This window comes from Parasteatoda tepidariorum, chromosome 9 (assembly GCF_043381705.1).
Source record: "Parasteatoda tepidariorum isolate YZ-2023 chromosome 9, CAS_Ptep_4.0, whole genome shotgun sequence".
Taxonomy (NCBI): domain Eukaryota; kingdom Metazoa; phylum Arthropoda; class Arachnida; order Araneae; family Theridiidae; genus Parasteatoda; species Parasteatoda tepidariorum.
In genome coordinates, this window is record NC_092212.1 from 89460123 (window position 1) to 89481563 (window position 21441).

The 21441-nt window shown below is 26.7% G+C and overlaps 1 protein-coding gene across 5 annotated transcripts in view; it reads left to right on the top strand.

The window, feature by feature from the left end:
* The window catches only part of LOC107437470 (Fanconi anemia group A protein homolog), a 75825-nt gene that overhangs the window by 33470 nt on the left and 20914 nt on the right, over positions 1-21441 (top strand). For all 5 annotated transcript variants that reach the window (XM_071185356.1, XM_043054141.2, XM_043054142.2 and 2 more), the window contains exons 9-13: positions 2711-2787; positions 10778-10919; positions 15731-15867; positions 17243-17350; positions 19277-19372. In XM_071185356.1, coding sequence (XP_071041457.1) covers positions 2711-2787; positions 10778-10919; positions 15731-15867; positions 17243-17350; positions 19277-19372 — 560 coding nt within the window. The remainder of the gene's footprint in view (positions 1-2710; positions 2788-10777; positions 10920-15730; positions 15868-17242; positions 17351-19276; positions 19373-21441) is intronic.

The window sequence follows — 21441 nt, forward strand, 5'->3', positions numbered from 1 at the left end:
GGATTTTTAAATTTGGATACAATTACAAGCCCAAAATTTTACATTAGCAAAATTGTTTTTGATCATATGGGGAAAATATATATAGAAATTTACCAGTCTTAAATGTGTTTTATTTGTAGGGACAATTTTTGAAATATTTTACCATATTTTTGCTTTGATTTGTTAATACAAGTCTCAATTTTCACAAATTATGTCTAAATTTTCATAAAATAAGTACCTCTTTAAAAAAAACTTAGACAGACCCCTGCATTTATACTGTTGAAGTATTTTAATTTATACTTTACAGTATCAATACTAAACTTTGACTTACGTTTTAGCAAAAATGTCAATGTAACTCATATTTTTCGAATCCTCAGATGAATCTCCACAGAAATAATGAATTAAAAATACGAATATTACGAAGTCTGTAATCCGATTTAACGTAGGTGAAAATAAACAACAATTCTCATTTTCTCTCATGCTCAAAACATGCTTTTCTATTCTTTAAAATTTTACAATGATCTCCAAGTTCAAATATTTGTGCAACCTCAAAATAAATGATTCAGATATGAAAGGGTTATTTCAAAAAAGATAAATCACTTGGAAGGGAAAACCCAGAAAAGACTCATGTTTTGAAGAAGACATGTGGTTTACCAAAAGAGTGATTTCCAGTTCAGGAGAAATTTGTAATTCCTACTGGTTCTAAATCATTTGTATAGAGAGATTACGCATTATGTAATTTTTGATCTTTTAATTTAATTGTTTTTGTGAGCTCTTAAAATATTGGTTTGATATTTTTTGCATGTAGAGTACAAATAATCGAAGTAAATGCAATATTTATTATTTTCTTCCATTGTACAAAATAATTTTGGTTAATGTTGAAATTCGTAACATCGGTGTAACGAATTTTCGTTATTGCATAGCGATTGCTTCGGTCTTTAGGAATTCTCTAAAACGGGATTCTGCGGAATTGGTTGTATTATATTATTATCAATATTGAATTGTGTTTTTGAAAGCCCTATTTATTATTTTGCTTATAATTTAAGTAACTGTGGTAAGCAATAATTCAAACAATTCAGCTTGAATTCTGCTTCTTCAGATAAACAAGAATTTAAGGAATTTACATAGCAACTATAGCTTTTCTGTTATAGAAAAGCAAAATAAAAACATTAAATTTCTATAGCTGTAATATATATATCTGGTTTTTAATTAAATGCAGTTGATGTTTAATAAATATGCTTCTAAAACTTGGACAATGACGGAGGGAAATTAAATCGCAATTTTAGAGAGAAAAATTTTGCTGAGTATACTTGGTGGTATAAGTGTAAACAATAACTGGTGAAGGAGATTAAGCTTTGAACTGTGCAAGATTTATAAACTACCCAATATTATTAAATACATAAAAATATATAGAATGAATTGAATGGCCCACATGATTCAAATGAGTGATGACAATACAATAAAAAAGATACTGCTTTTTAAATCCACTGGAACAAGAAAGTGGGGAAGGCTGCGATTGAGATAAGATGATTCTGTGGAGTCTGATTTTCTTGCAATTAATGAAAAGAATTGGAGATCAAAGATAAATTGGGGAAATCTTCAGAGGAAGGCATTGGCCCACATTGGGCTGTCTGGCCAACTATGATGATGAATGTTTAATAAAGTCTTTGCGAACTGTGCTCGACTAGTCATATTCAACAGCCTAACTTGGAGCAAGGATTGTGTATTTGACGTACCCCATAAATTGATATGAGCATAAGTAATTACTGTAAATGGTATAAAACTCATTGGTATACATAACAGAACCCCACAAATATATTACTTAGTTGTCCACTCCTTAGGCATATTAGTCTGTGAATTAATTTTGCCAAACCCTTCTATCTTCGGCAATAGATTTTGCTTCATGTCATCCAGAATTCCAGATAGCCCATTTAAAATCATTCTTCTGTCTAGATCTTTTTCCATCAGAGCCTAGGTAATTTCTTCTCATAATATCTTAGTATTAAGCATTCATAAAACATCTGCGCTTTGAAATTTCATATTCAATTTTTTTTCTTTGACTCTTTAAAAAAAAAATTCTCATGACATATAATAGCCTATATTTAAAATTTCTATAGGTAATAAAAATGAATTTTCTTTTCTACGTAAGTTTTATTGCATAATAAATTTAATACTTTGTGTTTGACATTAAACTTTATATATCATTAAAATATCAATAATAATATTAATATAGCAATATATAAATGTGATTATTAGGTTTTTCACAGTTATCGATGCATATTTTTTATCACAGGGTTTTGGGCCGGGATAGCCTGGTTGGTAGGGTAATGGGCCCATGTCCAAGAGGTTGTGGGTTCAATCCCCGCCAACCGGACTCTTCCCGTGTAGTAAATGGTGACTGATGCACGTTAAATCTGTTGGGTCACAAAGTCCTCCATGTTCCCATAGCAAATCATACCTCTTAGGGTATTGATCCAGGAGTTTCCTTGTCTTCTGGATTGGTTCAAAATTACAAGGATACAGAGTTGAACATTGGTAGTTGTAAACCCAAAATTGGGTTGGCTGTTTAATGATGGTTATAAATAAAATCACAGGGTTTTATCAGTTATTTAAATAATCAAAAACTGACTCATGTCAAAAATTTGCCAGCCTATATTATATCTATCTGTTATATTACACCCATGTTTTTTTCTTCTTATTGTTTATATTGATTCTTTTTTTTCATTAATAGAAATTGAAGCTTTCATTATTCAGAAGAATTGGAAAAATCAAACAAATCCCTTTCATTTATTGCCTGTCATAGAAAAGGTAAACATTTTCATTTGTTATGTAAATGAAAAAGGTGATTTTATTCTTTGTTTCTTGCTTTCTAAACCGTTACTGTATAGAATCATAAAATAATTTTTTATGCATTAAGCTAATAATATCATCAAAGTCTTTTTAATTTCAAATAACTAAACGTTAGAAGAAACTTTCAAACTAACTGAATTAAACTGAAACTTTTGTATAACTAAAGTTTTTAAACTTCTCCCTTTTTGTGTAAAATGACTGAAATTTTTTTATTTAACTGAAGAAACGTCAAAATCACCATCCCATCAATTGCTGCTTTGTCATGTTCTTTAATTTTTTAATGGGTGCAGGTGGGGGGGGGGAAGCTCTGACATTCGAAATCATGCATAAAAACTATTATAAAATTACTGATTAATTATCATAATGATATGCTTCTTACACAAACAACAATCTAATTTATCGAGGTTTTCTTTTACGTATTAGAAATTTAATAATAGTGTTCTGAACATTTTTAGTAGTATTTTATTAAGGACATTTAATATTAAATATTGAATAATTGCTTCTAGTTCTTGTTCATTTATAATAGTTTAGTATAGGGATACCTAACCTGTGGCCCGCGGGAACTTCTGAGCGCAATAAAAAGATTTTTTTTAACATAATAGACTTTCTTGAATCCAAATTTATATTACTCTATAAAGTGCACATATTTTTTGCACTTTCATTCTGTAAGGTTTTTGGTTAGAATTTATACCCCCTTCCAATATTTATGTATATATATATATTTATGATAAATTAATTATTGTAAAAAATGGAAACGTTTTTTTAGTTTAAAATAAATTTCAAATAATTAAAAGTATTTAATATCCTGCAAATATGTTATTAAGTTTTCTGATAAAAATATTTAGTGCTTAGAACACTTATGTTTTTATCAAAATTATCATATTTGCTGCGAACATGACTAAATATGTGTACAGCCCATCGTTAATCTACCTGCTGTGCAAGTGGCCCTTCACTGAAGCTGGTTGTGCACGCCTAGTTTTGATGCATAAAAATTTTATTTGATCTTCAAATAATTTTTTTAGTTTTATTGAATAATTTTTAAGTTACAAATTCAGTGAAGAAAGTAATTAAATTGGAATAAATATTGCCTCTACTGGTTAAAGAGACAAAAATGTTTGTGTGTGAATATAAATTGTATGCATCAAACCCTCTCTTTATTTTCTCTATTTATTATGTATATTACCCTGTGATAATTCTTTTCAGTACTAATAACTTTCTGAAAGACATTTTTGATAGCAAATATATATGTTATTATTTTAAAGTAACAGAAGGGCTTTCTGATTACAAAAAAGCCTTCATGTATAGAATAAATAGAACAGTATATAATTCTTCTCATTATAAATGTAAAATTTTTTTTTTGAAACCTAAATATAAAAGAACATATATTCTGATATTATTGGCGATATTCTCCTGCTCTGGAGAATATTTGTATAGTTAAAATGTTTTAAATTTTTGCTATTTGGAAATTACTTTTTATAGTGTCAATCTAAAATTCTACCTAAAGCCAGTCATCGCTGAATATTTTTATTCTCAAAAGAAAGTAGAGAAGAAAAAAAATCACGAACATTCATTCCACCTCCGATATCAGAGAAAGGCATTTTTTGAATATAATTCTGTAGAAAGTGGATAAAAGTTCTACAGGAAAAAAATATTTCGAAAATTCTGCAGATAAAAAAAAAAACTCAAACTTCTTTGCTTCCCAATAAAAATCTTTCTCTAAGAACTCTGTTATCTTCTACAAGAATGTCGCCAAGGGGATGAATTACAGTCCAAATTTTTATTACTCAAACATGTGTAACTTGAAGTTCGTGTAAGTGCTTTTTATCGAAACTCTGGCAAAAATTCCAGTTTTAACATTGAATTTTTTTTCCAATTACACGAAGTTCGATACGTTTATTTTATTTTTTGATAATTCAAAGAAACTTGTGTTTCCCAAACTACAATTCTAATCTAAAAATCGTTTTTTTTTTTTTAATAAAAAAATAAATCTTAACAGCCTATAATAACTTTCTAAATTCGAAAAAGCTAACCCAGCTAGGAGCACAGGTGTCAAAATAAAACCAACAACTTTGTAAGGAAAACTTATCTAAATTTCTCTTCATCATTATTATTATCTGCTGCATTTTGCAAGATATTCTCATTTCAGGCTTCATTTTACACCCTCTGAAATCGAACAGAAAAATCTATCTTTTTATGTTGGCTGATGTAATAAAAAAAAAGTTCTTTGTCAGAAACAAGTTATTTTATCATGATCATGTAAAGTCTTTGAAAATTATTTTGCATTTTGTTAATGTGCATAGTGCTTAAAAATATTCTTTTAGTGCTTAAAATGTGCTTATTTTTGGTTAAAAGATTTGGCTTTGCACCCTGTAAGAGGAACTGTTTGACTCTCTTTCTTTCTCTTTTGTTTGATATGTGAGAAATGATGCACTGAGTTCTAGATATTAAAAGATTGTTATAACCATTGATCACATGTATCAATATAACATATGTTTTGTTAAGGAATTCTACAGGGTGTCCACCCACCTGGAAAACTTTGAAAACCTGGAATTATTAGGGAATTTTTTTACTCTGGAAAAATCAGGGAAATTTGGATAAAAACCTAGAAAAATCAGGGAATTTTAAAGAAGAGCTGGAAATTTTTTCTTGAATATTTTTTTAATTTAAATTATTTACTGATTTTCTAAATTTAAATGATTTCATCCATTATACTCAGTTTTTTTAGACTGAAATATATCGCCAAACAGTTGAAATATCATCAATTTAGCGATCAGGGTTCCTGCGGTCCTTAAAAACTGCTTAGTTGTAAATTTTTAAAATAAGGGACCTTAAAAGTGCTTGATTTTGATACAAGGTTTTTAAAAGTCCTTAATTGTTAAGCATCACAGTTGATAGGAACAATTTTTCAGTTCAATTTTCAAAACAAAATGTTGTCCTTTTATCGCTTATAATTAGACCATGCATCCAGGGTAAAGCATTTTAGAGAGACAAAAATTCATGACTGTGGGGGGCTACAGGCAAAGGGAAGAAAACATGTCCTTTCATTAATATATTGGTTCTTTTATTATTGTATTCTGCCTTTTGCTTAGAATGCTTTCTGCCTTTTGCTGTGCATGTAAGAGATAGTGCTTTTTTTTGGGGGGGGGGGCAGTTTTAAGGTACCGAAGTAGAAGACCCACACTAACCTTCAAAATTCAAGAAATTCTGTTCTACTGGTAATGCATCTGTTTATAGGAATTCAGCAAAACACTAAGAAAATAAGTATCAAAAAAATTTTGAACTAGAATGCATAACGAAAACTATTTCCTAAAATCATGAAGAATTAAATAAATTTGTATAATATTTCAATATGTAATAAGTAACTTTAAATTTATAGAAAGCAGTAACATTTTTAAATTCATGATTGTACTAAAAATTAAAAAGATCTGTAAGAAACAGGATTTGAAAAATCCATGCCCACCTAGGTTTTTCATTAAAAAAATGGGATTTTTTAGATTTTTGATGAAAACATCAAGTTTTTTCAAAAATATTTAAAAAAAATTTCTTGAGTACTTAATAAGAAAGCATGATTTGCTGCTAACGAGAAAGTTAAATATTTGGTAACTATTTATAATTTGTTTTGCAATGTAATTTTTTTTTAAATTTTTAGATTGTTACGCCATTATTTTTATTTCTTAAGGATAAGCAGATTGTTACATAAAAGCTTAAATCTACTCAATTAAAAGATTCCTAGATTTTATAATCTTTTTATTCAGTTAACATTTCAACTTAATATACTGTTTTTAATTTTTATTCAAATTTTGTTTGCTTTGAAATCAGTTCATGTTTTTCGCCAGAATGTTTAGTAAGATTAATGCTAATTCCTAATGATAGGTTTGCTGGAAATAATTTTGTGTAAAGTTTATCATAAAAGTAAATATAACACATTTCCTGGTCTAGTAGCAAAATATAAAAACTTTTAATAATTTTTGCAATGTTTTTGTCAAATTTCTTTATTTACTCTTTTTAATATACATGAAAAAAATTGCAAATCTTAATTTCTGCACTTAATTTTACTATTCAATCTTGATGAAATCATTAAAAGTTGAATACAGATTAGTTTCATAGATGATGTTAACTTTTAACAATCTTAAAATGTTTTTAAAAAACCCGACCCGTGTTCGCAAAAATTTCCTTGGGGAGCCCTGTTTATTTATACAATTATATCAATGCTTACGTTATAATAAAATTGTTAATTGTTATTTTTTTTTTTTTTAAGAAAGGTAAACAATTGACACTGTCACTGGTAGTATATGTATATTCGAAGATAAACAATCGTACCATTTTTAAAGTACTTAATGTTTCAAAAAAGTACTTAATTTTTTTAAAAAAAGGTCCTTAAAAGTGCTTAATTTTTGCTTTGTTAAAAGAGTAGGAACCCTGGCAATACTTCGCTTGCATCAAAATTTGCTCCATCATAACCCTGTTAAACTAGAATGCCACATAAAATTCTCCCATGGTTGCTAAATGAATGTACAAACCTTTGATCTCTATGAAGACTGTGCAATTTAGGAAAGGCAAAGATTTTAGTGGATATTTGCTTTTGTTTTTAAATTCTGTCCGTGTGCTGAATCCATTTATGGCTCAAGATTGTTCTGATTCTTTGGTGGTAATTCTTTTCTATTTTGACAAAATGATTCAAAATATTTTTGTATTTTTAACTTTATAAAATTCTCCAAAAATTAGTTGCTTATGATTTAATAATAATAGATTTCATATTGCACTCTTTTGCTGAACGCTTTCATACTCCCATTCAAAGAAATATTTAAGTTATTTTTTCTCAGCAAACGAAGGCAATCACACATTTTTTAACAACCGCAAACAGCAATGTTTGTCGACAAATTTTTGCATTAATGCTAATTATTTCTATGTCATTTTACCCTTTTCTAACATATTTTAATTTTATAAAAAGTTTTTTAAGAACTTACTGTATATTAATATTTAATTTTTGCTGTTTTGTTGGTAAATATTTGATTTTTGATTTAAAATTTAAATTGTATAGTTATCACTTTTGAAAGTTCGTAAATGTTGCTTGCTTTCCAGGGATGATATTTCCAAAAGTTTTCCTCCTTTTACCCTAAAAATACTGACTAAGAGTAAAAAATGTGTAGGAAACATTTTAAATGATGTATAAATATAAAATATATATATAAAAAAAATTTCAGATGTGTTTAATAGAAAGAAGGAAAACGAAGCATAGTGTTTTAGTTCTGTGCTGTATGAGATTCTAGTTGTTAAAACTAAAACAATTTACTGTACTAAACTGAAAACTATGTCTTTAGATTGGAATTTTTTAAATATTTTAATTTCAAAGAAGAGAAAAAAAGTATAAAATTTAAAGAATTTTATCTATTTTTTTTTCTACAAAGTATACAACAAAGATTAGACAATTTTACATTTGTAACATTTATTTTTGTATACTGAATCCCTTAAAATAATAATGCTAATTCAAAACAACATTATTTAAAAATTTTACTAAAGATATTGGTTTAAAGAAAATATGATCAATGAATTTTATTAAAAGCACTGTTAAGATAAAATACAGTTTACAGTACACCTTTATATTGAAAAGTAAATACAGTGACTCAGAAAAGTGTTGGTACACTTATGACTTTCAATGAAGTAAGACTATCCATTAATTTTAATGAATATTTCAGAATGGACATTTAATTATAAAAAAGTATGCTATATTCTTATCAAAACTGTAGGGAATATCTTAAAAACAAAGCAAAGGTTTATTTTTAAAAAATCAATCATCAAAAAGTAACAGAAACTTTATTGCACAAAAGTCATCGTACACTTTCAAAGAAATATCTGCCTATTACCTAGTAAATATTCTAATATTTCTAATTAGTAATATTTAGTACTTTCCTTTTGCATCTACAATTGCTTTTATAAGTTTTTTTTTTTTAAATAAATGTAACTAGTTTTTTTTTGTCGTGGGAAATTTAAATAGAATATTTTTTATTAAATTTTACAGAAACTTTTACAGCTCTCAATTGTGAATTTATGAATTTTTCCACAAATTTTATAATTTTAATGTCTGATATGAAGTCCTTCCTTTAAGCATTTTATCACATATTGCACAGTGCAATAGGACACAATCAACTAATTTAACAATATTCATTACTGATTTACCTCTTATGATGACAAATCCTAAACTTTCGAATTTTGTCTATTGTTTTATTATGATCACGAGCTGTTTTTAAATGATAAAGGAAAATATTACTGTGTTAGCATGCAAAAATTAAAATATAGTTTTACTTTCATAAGTTTGATACTAAATTCTAGATAAATAAATAAAAAATTAAATGAAAAATAATTAAGTAAAAAAATTTAATTAATAGACAATTTTAATTCTGCAATCCGAAAACATTTAAACTTACTTGTGGGGTAAACTTTTTGTTACTATTTGCTTATTGATATCTTAAAAGTAAACTTTTGCTTTGTTTTTAAAATATCCTATGCAGTTTTGATAAGAATAGATTATACATCTTATTATCAAATACCATTCTGAAATATTTATTTTAATTTGTGAACTTTTATTTCCTATTTCAATAAAAGTTATAAGTGAACGAACACTTTTGGGAGCCACTGTAATTATAAAAATTTGTTGATATATAATCAGCTGGAATTATTTTTCCTTTGCTTAATGAATATATATTGAACAATACTTATCCATGGTTTTATTAGTCATTATGTTTTTGCCTTTTGGTAGATAGATTTTTTGAGCAAAAACTACTTAAAGTAACACATTAAAAATTTTGTATTGTAAGTAAAAAATATATTCTACTAGCTAAACATGTTATTTACTCCACATGTCTTTATTTTTTAAAAATTAATTTTGTACCAAAACATTAAAAAATAAAAACAAAATCTTGCCAAATTGTCAAAATAAATTATTTTTTCGTGATATGTTAAAAAATGACGTTTTCAGTAAAATATTTTATAATATAGACGCTTTTCTTGTAATTATCCTGCATTTTATAAGGAATAAACAGACCTGGAATTTTTAAGATTTTTACCTGGAAAAATCAGGGAAATTTGATTTGAGTGGCCACCCTGTTCTGGTTTTTGCTTCAGTTACATATTGGTTTAATACATCTGTATTCGTTTAAAGTAAAACAAATATTGAGCATCAGTGTAAATGTGTCATTGAATTAAAACTTTACTACAGCTTAACAATGTGGGTAACGAGTAAAGTACAATTTTTAAAAAACCTCAAGTTTCATCATGAAATAAGAAATATTTTACTATACATTGTGAAGCCCATCTTAAAATAACTAAATTTTCAACCCATCTAGCTTGTTTTCATTCCATCGAAACTTTAGCTTATCACCCTAGTTGTTATAAAAAACTTAAAGTTAGCTTATTCTATTTAGTTTTTGATAAAATGAGTTTTTAATTAGTTTAATTTTTGGTTACTCAATGTTTTTGACTTCTGATGGCGCTTTGAGTTTGCTTCATTTGATGATGCCCAAAACAATTTACTTTGATAAAATATTCGCAAGTATGTATTTTAAAAACATTCAAAATATATTAATTTTTTTTATTTTACTTTATAAAGTTAAGTAATTTTATTTAATTAATTATAATTTTAACGGAACATTTTTAGATGATTTCTTTATGTAGTACATGAATACAAAATAATTAATTTCTAAGGTGGAAATTACTTATTACCATGTTATATACAAATTGATTTATTTTACCCTGATATATCATTGATAAAAATTAAGGATAAAATAGAAAGTATTTTTTAAAAATATATAGTTATTTGTTGAATTTGTTTGTTGAAGAAATGAAATAGATTTTAAAAAAAAGCTTATTCAAATTTATTTCCATAGTTTTCTTATAATGTCTGTAGATTCTGTGCATATTCATACTTAATGGTCATTTGATATCATTGCAGTTTATAGAAACTCTGAAGCATGATGAAATTAAGTTCACTCTAATGCAATCTCTTTTTAATGATGATAACAACTGGAGGAATTTTTCCGTTATCATTTCTGCCCTCTCTCGATCTACTGAAGACAAATCATCACTGATTACAGGTTATTGAAAAAGTCATTTTCTTTAATTGAAAATTTTTTTTTTTTTGTCAATCTATGTCATTTAATTTAATTTGATTTTTTTTTATATATACATAGTGCCTAGCATTTTTAAAACGTGCTAACTTTAGATTTTCGTTTTTTAAAATCTCTTTAAGGTGCTTTCTTTCATGGGGTGTTTTTTAGTCGAAAAGGGAATGTCGATTTTCTTGGTGTATTATGTAAAAGCGTGCTTTTCCCATTGTTCTATTCAGCATTTTCTAAGTTAGGTTCTGTGAGCACTCTCATGTGTAACTCTGCTTTGCAAAAGACATTCTAAATTTTAAGCTTCCACCCTCTGATATTGAACCAAAAAATATCGTTATAATGGCTAATATAATCAAGAAAATGTTCTTTTTTAGTAACTAGTAGTTATTTTATCATAATCATGTAAAGTCGTTGAAAATTATTTTGCATTTTGTTAATGTATATAGTGCTTAAAAAGTACTTAAAAGGTGCTCCTTTTTTTATGAAAGATTTGGCTGTGCACCCTGATTTATATATAATTCATTCATTTGTAGTTATTTTCTTATTATTTGTTTTTCAACGGCAATTATTAATTTTCCTACTTCTTGCAATTTTTAAAATTCATTTTCTTGTGTTTTAATGATTGCATTGCACTTGCCACCATATTTAATATCAATAATCACTTGGACTTGACATTGGGAGAGACATTTTTAATAGTAGCAAATCTATATGTTGCTAATTTAAAGAAACAAAAGCGCTTTCTGTTTACAAAAGAAGCCTTCATATATAGTATATATAATTTTACGAACAGTATATATATATTTTTTAATTATAAATGTAAGTATTTTTTTAAAAATCTAATTATAAAAGAATACATATTCTAATAGTATAGGCAATATTCTCCTGTTCTTAAAAAATATCCGGATTGTTAACCTTTTTTAAATTTTCGCTATTTGGAAATTTCTTTTTATAATATCAATCTGAAATTCTAGCTAAAGCCAATTATTGCAGAATTTTTTTATTCTTAAAATAAAGTTGTGAAAAAAAGTCATTAGCATTTCGTTTCATCTCCAATATGCGAGGAAGGCATTATCTGAATATGATTCTGTAGAAAGGGGAGAAGAAAAATTCTGTAGAAAAAGAAATATTTTGAAAAATTCTGCGGGAACTCAGTAATGTTCTGCAACAATGTCACCTTGTCGCCACGTTTCTGCCACGGGGAACTCAACACATGATAGGAAACAGATTTCTGTACCAGGGATGATTGTGACACAAGGTGAAAACATCTGAAAATTTTCTGTGATATAACTCAATAACAAGATACAAATTTCACTTTTGATCTTATTTTTTGAACTAAGATCTATAATAACACTTTTTATATTTTTTACACTATGGAATCACCCTTTTATACTTACTAATTTTGGAAAAAACTTAGTACTTACATGAATCGCTATATTGAATTTTAAAATTGCGTGAATATGAATTGCGATATTGGATTTTAAATTTGCATGAATATGAATCACTATTTTGGTTTTAAAAACGTGTAAATACAAATTGTGATATTGGATTTTTATATGATGTGAATACGAATCACGATGTATGGTTCTTAAATCATTTGAATATGATTCACAATAAGTAACTATATTTGGGATAATACGAAAATCTATGCTTGATATTAAAATCGTGTGATTATGATTCGCGATATTAGCAGATTCTGGCGTAGTTTCAAATATTAAAAACTGTTAAATTGCGACAAACCAAAACAAAGCAAAAAATCTAAATTACGGAAGAGCCGCTTGTATGAAAACATCCTAATTCGATTTAGCGAAGATTTCGAAATTTAAATGTGGAATTTAATTCCTACTTTAAGTTTTAGATTAAGGTGAAAATTTCGTCTGATTATAAGTTTTGATTTGCGGTGGTCTATGAATAATAGTTACGCGAAATTCTACGAAAAAATCACATGCACTGCTCCTAGTTTACCTAGTGGGCCTGGAAGATTGATACGAAAGGCCCAGAATTACACCTGAAATACAACCACCCCTGCTGTACACTACAGGCTTGTTTTTTTCTCTTCAATTTAGTTTTAAAAACACACACTAGATGGCATTGCTCAGAACAAATCCCATATTGATTTTCTTTTAAGACAGTGTTTAAAACTATCAAAAAGTGTCCTTTTAAAGTTAAATCCATAAATATGTTTCAATGAACTCAACTGAAATGTGTGCACCTAAACGGGAGATAAGTTAACTTATTTTCGTTAATAAGAGGGACAGAGGTATAGCAAAGAAATCCTTTGTAAATTGCAAAAAATGCCTTTTTAAAAATGTAAAAATCAATTCTGCAAAGAAACATTTTAAGATTTGTCTATTTTTGCTGCTGACAAGAGTTTCTAAGATTACCTCTCCTATGACAATACCTTAAAAGCTTTGTTCTCTTTTTTTTTTTTGTATTAAAATTTGTCTAATGCATCTAATTAGCTTAACATTTGAACCATATCCAACCTCAAAACACTCATCCTTCCAAAACATATTTACATAAAGATTGTGAAAGAAAAATAAAGATTGGCCGAGGCATAATTTTATGAGACATAATTTTATAAGACAATTTTAGGAGAAATAGGCATAATTTTATGAGACAAAACTTTGCATGGACAATAATAATGCTTAAAGAAAATGGCACAAAAATAAAAATTAGCATTCATTTCATGGTGTTTTGTTTAGATGGAAGATTTTGTATAGAAATTGTGACATGAAAATGGATAAATGTTAGTTATAAAATATACAAAATATTTTTTTAAAATATATATACTTTTCAAAAAGTTTACAAAAATATTTTTATAAAATATGTTCATGATTAATTTCCTTAAAAATAAATTACAAATATTGAATGAATTACAATAGTAAAATTTATGTCAAGTCTTGATGGAACTAATTCAATTTAAATATCAAACAAAGCTAAAATTGTTGTAGGATTAGCTCTCTTATGAAAATACCTTGGAAGTTTTGTTCTCTTTTTGTGTATTAAGATTTGTCTAATACAGTTAATTAACTTAGTTTTAACATTTGGAACATATCCAACTCCAAACCTCGAAACACTCATCATTTCAAAAAATATTAACATAAAAGTTTTAACATTTGGAACATATCCAACTCCAAACCTCAAAACACTCATCATTTCAAAAAATATTAACATAAAAAATGTGAAAGTGAAGCAAAAATTGGCCATTATCTTGACGAAGTTTTAGAGCCAAGGTAGTTTTAGATTTCTGGAAAATAGGCATAATTTTATAAGACAAAACTTTGCATGGACAATAATCTTGCATAAAGAAAATGGTGCAAAAATGAAAATGGTTTATTATAAAATGTACGAAATATTTTTTATAAAATATGTTCACGATTTATTTCCTTAAAAATGAATTAAAATTGCAATAGTAAAATTTGTGGCAAGTCTTGATGAAACTAATTCAATTTAAATACCTTAATGGTTCATGATGCTTTGATGATTCATAAAATTGATGTAATCGAAAGATAGGAGTACAGTAAAACCTATGTAAATTGACCACTTATAAGGGTCAATTTTGACAATGGTCAAGTTATGGAAAGAGCGAGTCATTGTTTTTTTATTATATCATGTTATTTTTATATATGTACGAATAATGTATGTAATGCAATGTTATGTAACTCAATAGTTTTCCTATTTTTTCTACTCACTAAGAGCTTTAAGTTAGCCCTTAATTCTGTTACCAATTCAATGAATTTCTGTTATTTACTATAATAGCATTAAAAATTTCTTAGAAAGGTTTTTTCTTCTTGGTCAACTTATGAAGGTTTTACAATGGCAGTCAATTATACTCTTTGACAAATTGGAATTAATTTTGTTGTCAACATACATAATTGATGATCTGGTTACGAAGGTTTTGTTGTGTACAGGGTATTTGCACACCTGGAAAGTCACAGATTTCGGTATTGAACAAAATTTGTCATGAAATGTCATGATTTTAACTATTTTTTTTTTTTGAAAAAAATCATATAAAATCAGGTTAAAATTAGGTTACTGAAAAATCTAATTTTTAGAATGGAACTTACCCTGCCCCTCCCAGTTTAACAGTGTTCTGATGCTCCGAATATCTAAATTAGTAGCAAAATCCCCACTCATAGTCGTATTCTATTAAAATATGTTTTTGTCATGTTCTTTAAAAATTATTGTGTTCTTTCAAAAAATGAGCATCATTTCCAAAGTGGATTATATTTTAAACTTCTGTAATTTCAGAATTTTTTTATTCATTTATTATTTATTTTCTTATTTTATCAATTTAAAATTCTAGTTTAGGCTTTTTATATTACACTTATTTTAAAGAAGAAATAAAACAGCTCTAAAAAGCCTCATATATCTCGCAGTATTTAGTTATTTGTTTTTGTATATTTTTCAGCTATTTTATTACTTCAAGTCTTTCTTTACTCTGTGTTTTAAGTTTAAAATCAATAAATATGAAGATGCAGAGTATAACAGTTTTGATTATACCTATCATTTCAATTAATGCTATTATAATGCTTTTTTAAATTTATTGTTGTGTTTGTGTGGAGAAAATAGTAAGTCATGAAAATTTCTTGGAATTATTCATGAAAAGTCAGGTGGTGAACTTTGAAGAGTGATTAACTTGACAGGTTTAACAAAATGAACATGCAATTAGGAACTGTAATCATGCGCATATAATGTTATTATAAATATCAGCATCACTATTATTCTTATGCAATGTTGTATAACATCCAGGGAATAAGTTTTTAACATACATTTTAAATCCACAGAAATGATTACAATTTTACTGAAAGATGGGTTTGAGCATATTCACCAAAAAAGCTTGCAGAGGGCTTTGCTGATTGGAAGATTAATCACATTAATTAAAAATGATTCTTTTGCTGCTTCTTATATATCGTGGTTTCAGGTAGAAATATTATGTTATTTTTTCTCCTTATTTTCTTTAATCATTTTAAAATTTCCTTAATTTCTTCATTCATTTAATTTCTTTCTCTTTAACCGTTTTCCCGATTATCCCGAGTAAACTAGAGGATGTTCATATTGTAAATATTTATTATCCCAAGAAAACTCAGGCATTGCAGAATTTGTCAGTTTGTTTTATCACGTTTTTACTTGACTGGGAGCAAACAAAACACAATCTGCTGTGCAGGGTTCATCATTTTTTTTTATTTTAATCAGATTTTTTTATTTAAATCAGATTTTTTTTTATTTAAATATGATTTTTTTATTTTAATACACTGTAAGTACACATTTATGATTTAAAAAAACTTTATAAATGTTTAATTCAAAATTAAACTAATATTAAAACTATTTTATAACAATATTTTAGAAGCTCTAACTATCTAAAACAATTTTTCATTATAATACATAGCTTTGAATGCATAGCAACCGAATTAAACCCTATTTTTGGTATATAAGGATAATTTCTTTTTAAGATAACCTCAAGTTTTTCAAGTATACATTTTCCACTAATAAATATAATGTAGATTTTAATTGCATACTTTTTCAATCAAAAGGTAGGATTTTAACAACATTAAATGTTTACGTTAATCTGTACTTTTAATCTCAAGCATCAAAAGATTTTTTAAAATGTAATTTCAAATGTGTTGGAATTTAACACGCATCAAGAAATATAGTAATTTCGTTAACTAAAACTAATTAATGCAGCAATTTATTTTTAAAAAATTTAAAACTAAATAAGGAAAATAATAAAAGTATCATTAATTTAAAACACTGTTTTTTAACTTTTTAAATCAATATATGTACGTAAAATCAGTTGATTTAAATCAAGCTGATTTAAATCGACAAACCTTGCTGCTGTGTTTGGAAATTTGCTGTTGGATTGTAGGACTGTACAATCTGTGCGGTTGCATATACAATGGTTGCTGAATTTACATAGAAAAAAAAAAAGAATAAACAAAAACTGGCGTATCACTTCACTAGTGTTTGGAAATTATCACTTTGTGTTGTTCATTGTTTTAAAAACTATCATTCAAAGAATAATATTTAACTTTTTTAATTGACCGAGATAACTCGGTATGGTAAACTGATGGTGAATTAAATAGTTTTTACACATAAAAAATTTTAAAAATTCAACTTGAAACTTTTGTATGTTTTGCTTTAGTTCCTTGTATTTATTAATGAAATATAAAAAAAATATGTTAATTTTTTGCATTTGTTTTCAAAAAAACTGGTGGGGGAAGCAGTTAATTTCTTTAATCATCTAAATTTTCAAGCTGAGTAATTTTAGCTAACGATAAAATTATTATTTTGGTTTTTAGACAAATATTGGAAGTAATCTTCAAGGAAGAAATCCTGAAGTTGTTTCAGTTCTACTACAAGTTCTTTCAGATTTACTACCTTATGAAGAAAACATTGATTTTATTAAGGTACATTTTTCATTCTGTACAATAAATCTTACTATTTATAATCTATTTATTCTATATTATAGTCTATTCTATTTATAATCTTTCTAATCAAATTCTATATATTAATCAACATGAAATATTAAATAATGATTCAGAAATCTAATGGAAATTAATAAAGAAGCAATGGACTTAAAAATTAATAATTAAAAAAATAATTTTTAATAAAACATTTATTTACTTAATGTAATATTTACAAAAAAAATAACAACGCAGTTCATTTTTTAACACAGTTCATTTCTGCTCACTTTCTGCAAAAAGTTTCTCATTGTTTCAAATGCTTTGGGGCCTTCCACGAATGCCGCCACTGGTTGCAATCACTTTTTTTGTCTTATCAATTTCATTTTCTTTAACTTTTTGACATTTTAAATTTCAACATTTTCATCAACTATTTTTCTTCTCAATATAAAATAACTTGGATGATATATATATATATATATCTGTGTGTGTAACACAAAAAGCTTCTATTAATCTTTTTATGTTATCCTAATTAAGGCCTTATGTTATCCTAAGTGAGGGGGCACCCTTTAAGACAGGTTTCAGCTCTGGTCAGCAAGAGACTGGTATTCTATTGTGATAGTCCTAGAGTGAAGAGCAGCTATTCTTGTTTCCATAGCAGCAGACGGCCTCAGACTTACCATATGAATGTTGGATGAACTCTTTCTATTTTATGACAAGGATTTCTTACCCATTTATTTATAACTTCCTAAAACTATCCCAGCCCTTCTCTTGGTGCTATTCAGTTTCTAGATTTAGCTCAACTGAGGTGAACTCACTACCAGTGATTTCATTTCTCCTTTTTTTCCTTCTCGTATGGTTTGTCTTCCACAACCACAAAATGCTGATATCCTTTTTTTTTTGGTTCCTCCCGAGTCATATAGCAGCATTTAATCGTTTAATCAAGATTATAAAAAAAAAATAATGATTATGCTTGCTACAGTATAACTGATTTCAGGTTTTCTGCATCTGCAAAATACGACAGGAAAAAAAAAATATATTGTCTGAAAGGCCTCACTATGCTGTAAGAAGTATTGCTGCATGAATGATTCCATTTTTTTGTTGCAACTAACTCAAGGTTGCCTCTCCACAGGGAGAATAAGGAAAACCTGGAAAATACAGGGAATTTAAAAATCATCTGAAATAGCAAGAAAAATGCAGGGAATTTCAAATTTTCTCCTTACAAACTGTGAAAAAGCAGGGAATTTTTAAAAAATGCAGACCACTCAAAGTGATTTGTGCTTTGAGAGGGGTATATAAAGGTGATAGCTCAGCTATATTTAATTATTTAATTTATTATAGCATTATTTCTTTTATGTTGAGCCGTTCCTATTTCACTAAGTTTCTCGAGCAACTAAAGCTACCATCGTTATCCTTATAACATACAATAGCACAGTGAATGTGTGTTTCCTCATTATATGTTGTGTATAATATGTGCAAGGAAAATACGGGTAACCGATATGAGTGATAATTGATGTATAAAATGAATTATTAAGGGGTTAAAAATCATTAAAATAGTAATTAATATAAAATAAAGGAACAAATGTCTTACTATAAATCAGTAATGATGGATTTTATAATTTTTAATGATAAATTTTATAACTCATATGTGCAATTCAGACACAAAATAATTGTATTATGTATTATGTTATAATGAAAAGAGGAGAAAAACCCTAAACATGTGGTCCCAGCACATACCAAAATTTAAGGTTTATATGCATGAAACCAACATAACACCTGCGACATAACGGGATGTAAAATTTATGCTGGCTCTTTAGAATTTCTAAAGCTGAGGGTTTAGAGTTTCCTTTATTATTGTTATAATTCATGCTAATTTATTATCACTTCTTCTTTTTTTTTTAATAAATTCTAAAAAAAAATTTTTTTATGTAGATTATGTTGGAAAGACCCTTGAATGTGCCACTGGAATGTCAACCACTAAATTTGGATTACATTGTTCTGTTAAAAACCAGAGTGAAAGACTTGCAGGTAAATTTGCTTTTCTTTCTTAATGCTTTTTTAACGAATGCTAAAAGCAACTTTTTTCAACTGTAGATAAATAATTTTTCATATTAAAACATATATTTAAATTATTAGCATGTATTTTATTGGAATAATTTTATTAGGTAAAGAAACCTAACACAAAAAAAAATTAGATTGTAGCATTTCTTTTAAATGAACTATAAATGCACAAAATCGCATGTTATTGAGATTCTTTTATGCTACCATTTATGAAGATGTGAGACAGAATTGCTCAAAACCCTTCTGTCTTTATTTTCTTAGAATGATATCTTAAAAACAGTGGTACAACACGGTGAATTACGGGTGTATCGCAATGAATTACCACATCTTTTGCCTGGAATCTAAATTAAAACTAATTTAGAATAATTAATTTTATAATGAAATCTAAGTTTTTAAAATTTTCAAATATTAAAGAGAAAAATGATTGAACAATCACAATTTACTCAGTATTTTATTTAACAAAAGAAATCTGTAATTTTCTAATGATATATGTCCATCTAAGAAGGTTATCTATATTGAGAAACTTTTTGCCATGTTCGGAACATACACGGTATTTTTAATTTGGTAATTTTTATATTAAATTAATTTTATTTCTTCAAAAGTCTTGTGATTTCTTTTATATTAATATACACTGAAATCTCACCTAAAAAAAGTTTTAATTTATTTCATAAAGAACTATGTATTGTGTATAATATGTACACAGGAGAAAACACAGGAAACTTTTTTCGAAATTTATGTGGCAACCCTGTGTTAGTACATTGTTTTATTTGTAGATCAATACAGATCAATACTCTAATCAAGTTTTATATCTGAGTTTAAGACAGTCATTGACAGATCCTCATCAATGTGATAAAATCATGTCATAAAGAAATATTGATCCCAATTACTAATTTAAAGATAATATTGAATTTTTAAATTGGTATGACATTAAGTTTTCTTTTTGTGTACATAATAAATTTGTAATTTTTACACATTTTAGTGTACATGATGATTGTATTAAATTAACAATTCAATAATAAATGAAATTTTGACAGGGGGCATTTAATTTACATGTGTTTTATGAATTTTTGTATGTGTTCCTTTTCTATTTTGTTCACAACATTTCTTTATCATGGTAATATAAAGCACTGAGATTTTCGACATTCAAAATGAGTTAAGAATTAAAATGTTTTTTTTTTGTTGTTCAATTACTCTCCTGCATTTTATCTCTCAATGCAATTTCATTTTTTATATTTTTAATTAATAAAGTGTACAATATTATTAATCCCCCCCCTCTTTTATTGTTATTATAATTATTTTTTTTGTTTATATTGTTATTTTAAATTTGTCGATTCTGATATGTAATGCATAACAAATTATCTTTCATTGATTTTTACATTAATGTTTTAAATACATTATTTATTTATTTATTTGAAAATCAAATTGTTTAAATTATTAGTTTTATTGACATGTTGAATTTACTTTCCATTTTTTTAAATAACTTTTCTATTATCTTTGAAAGTAATTCAATTTATATAATGTTTTGATTGTGTTAAATTTGTTTGTTTTAAATATTATAAAATATAAATTTCAGTTTTGTAATTAATTTTTTTAACACTGACTACGAATTTCATGTAAATTGACCTGTAAAACCTAATATCAGGGAATAAAATGTCTTCTCTTTGAGTATGAACCCTGCATGTAATTAATTTGGTGTGGCCGATATTTTAAATTGCGAAATTTATTAGAATCGATTTTATGACAAACAAGATGCTGATTATCTTAATTAGCAGCATGAATGTCCAAAATTAGTCTTTTTGCTTAGAAAAAATTACCTTTTAAGGTATTTATAGAAAATGTTTGCATCAATTCATGCTAATTCTTCTAAAGAGACAATTTTTAATTTACTATAAAACTTTGCTATTAATTAAACTTATCATAATTGTTATAAGAGCTTAAACTTTGGATCTGTATCCTAATAAGGTAAATTTTTTAACTTATTTTAAGCCTTCCAAACTTTAGAAGAATTTGTATTTCAACATTACTTTGTTGCTTTA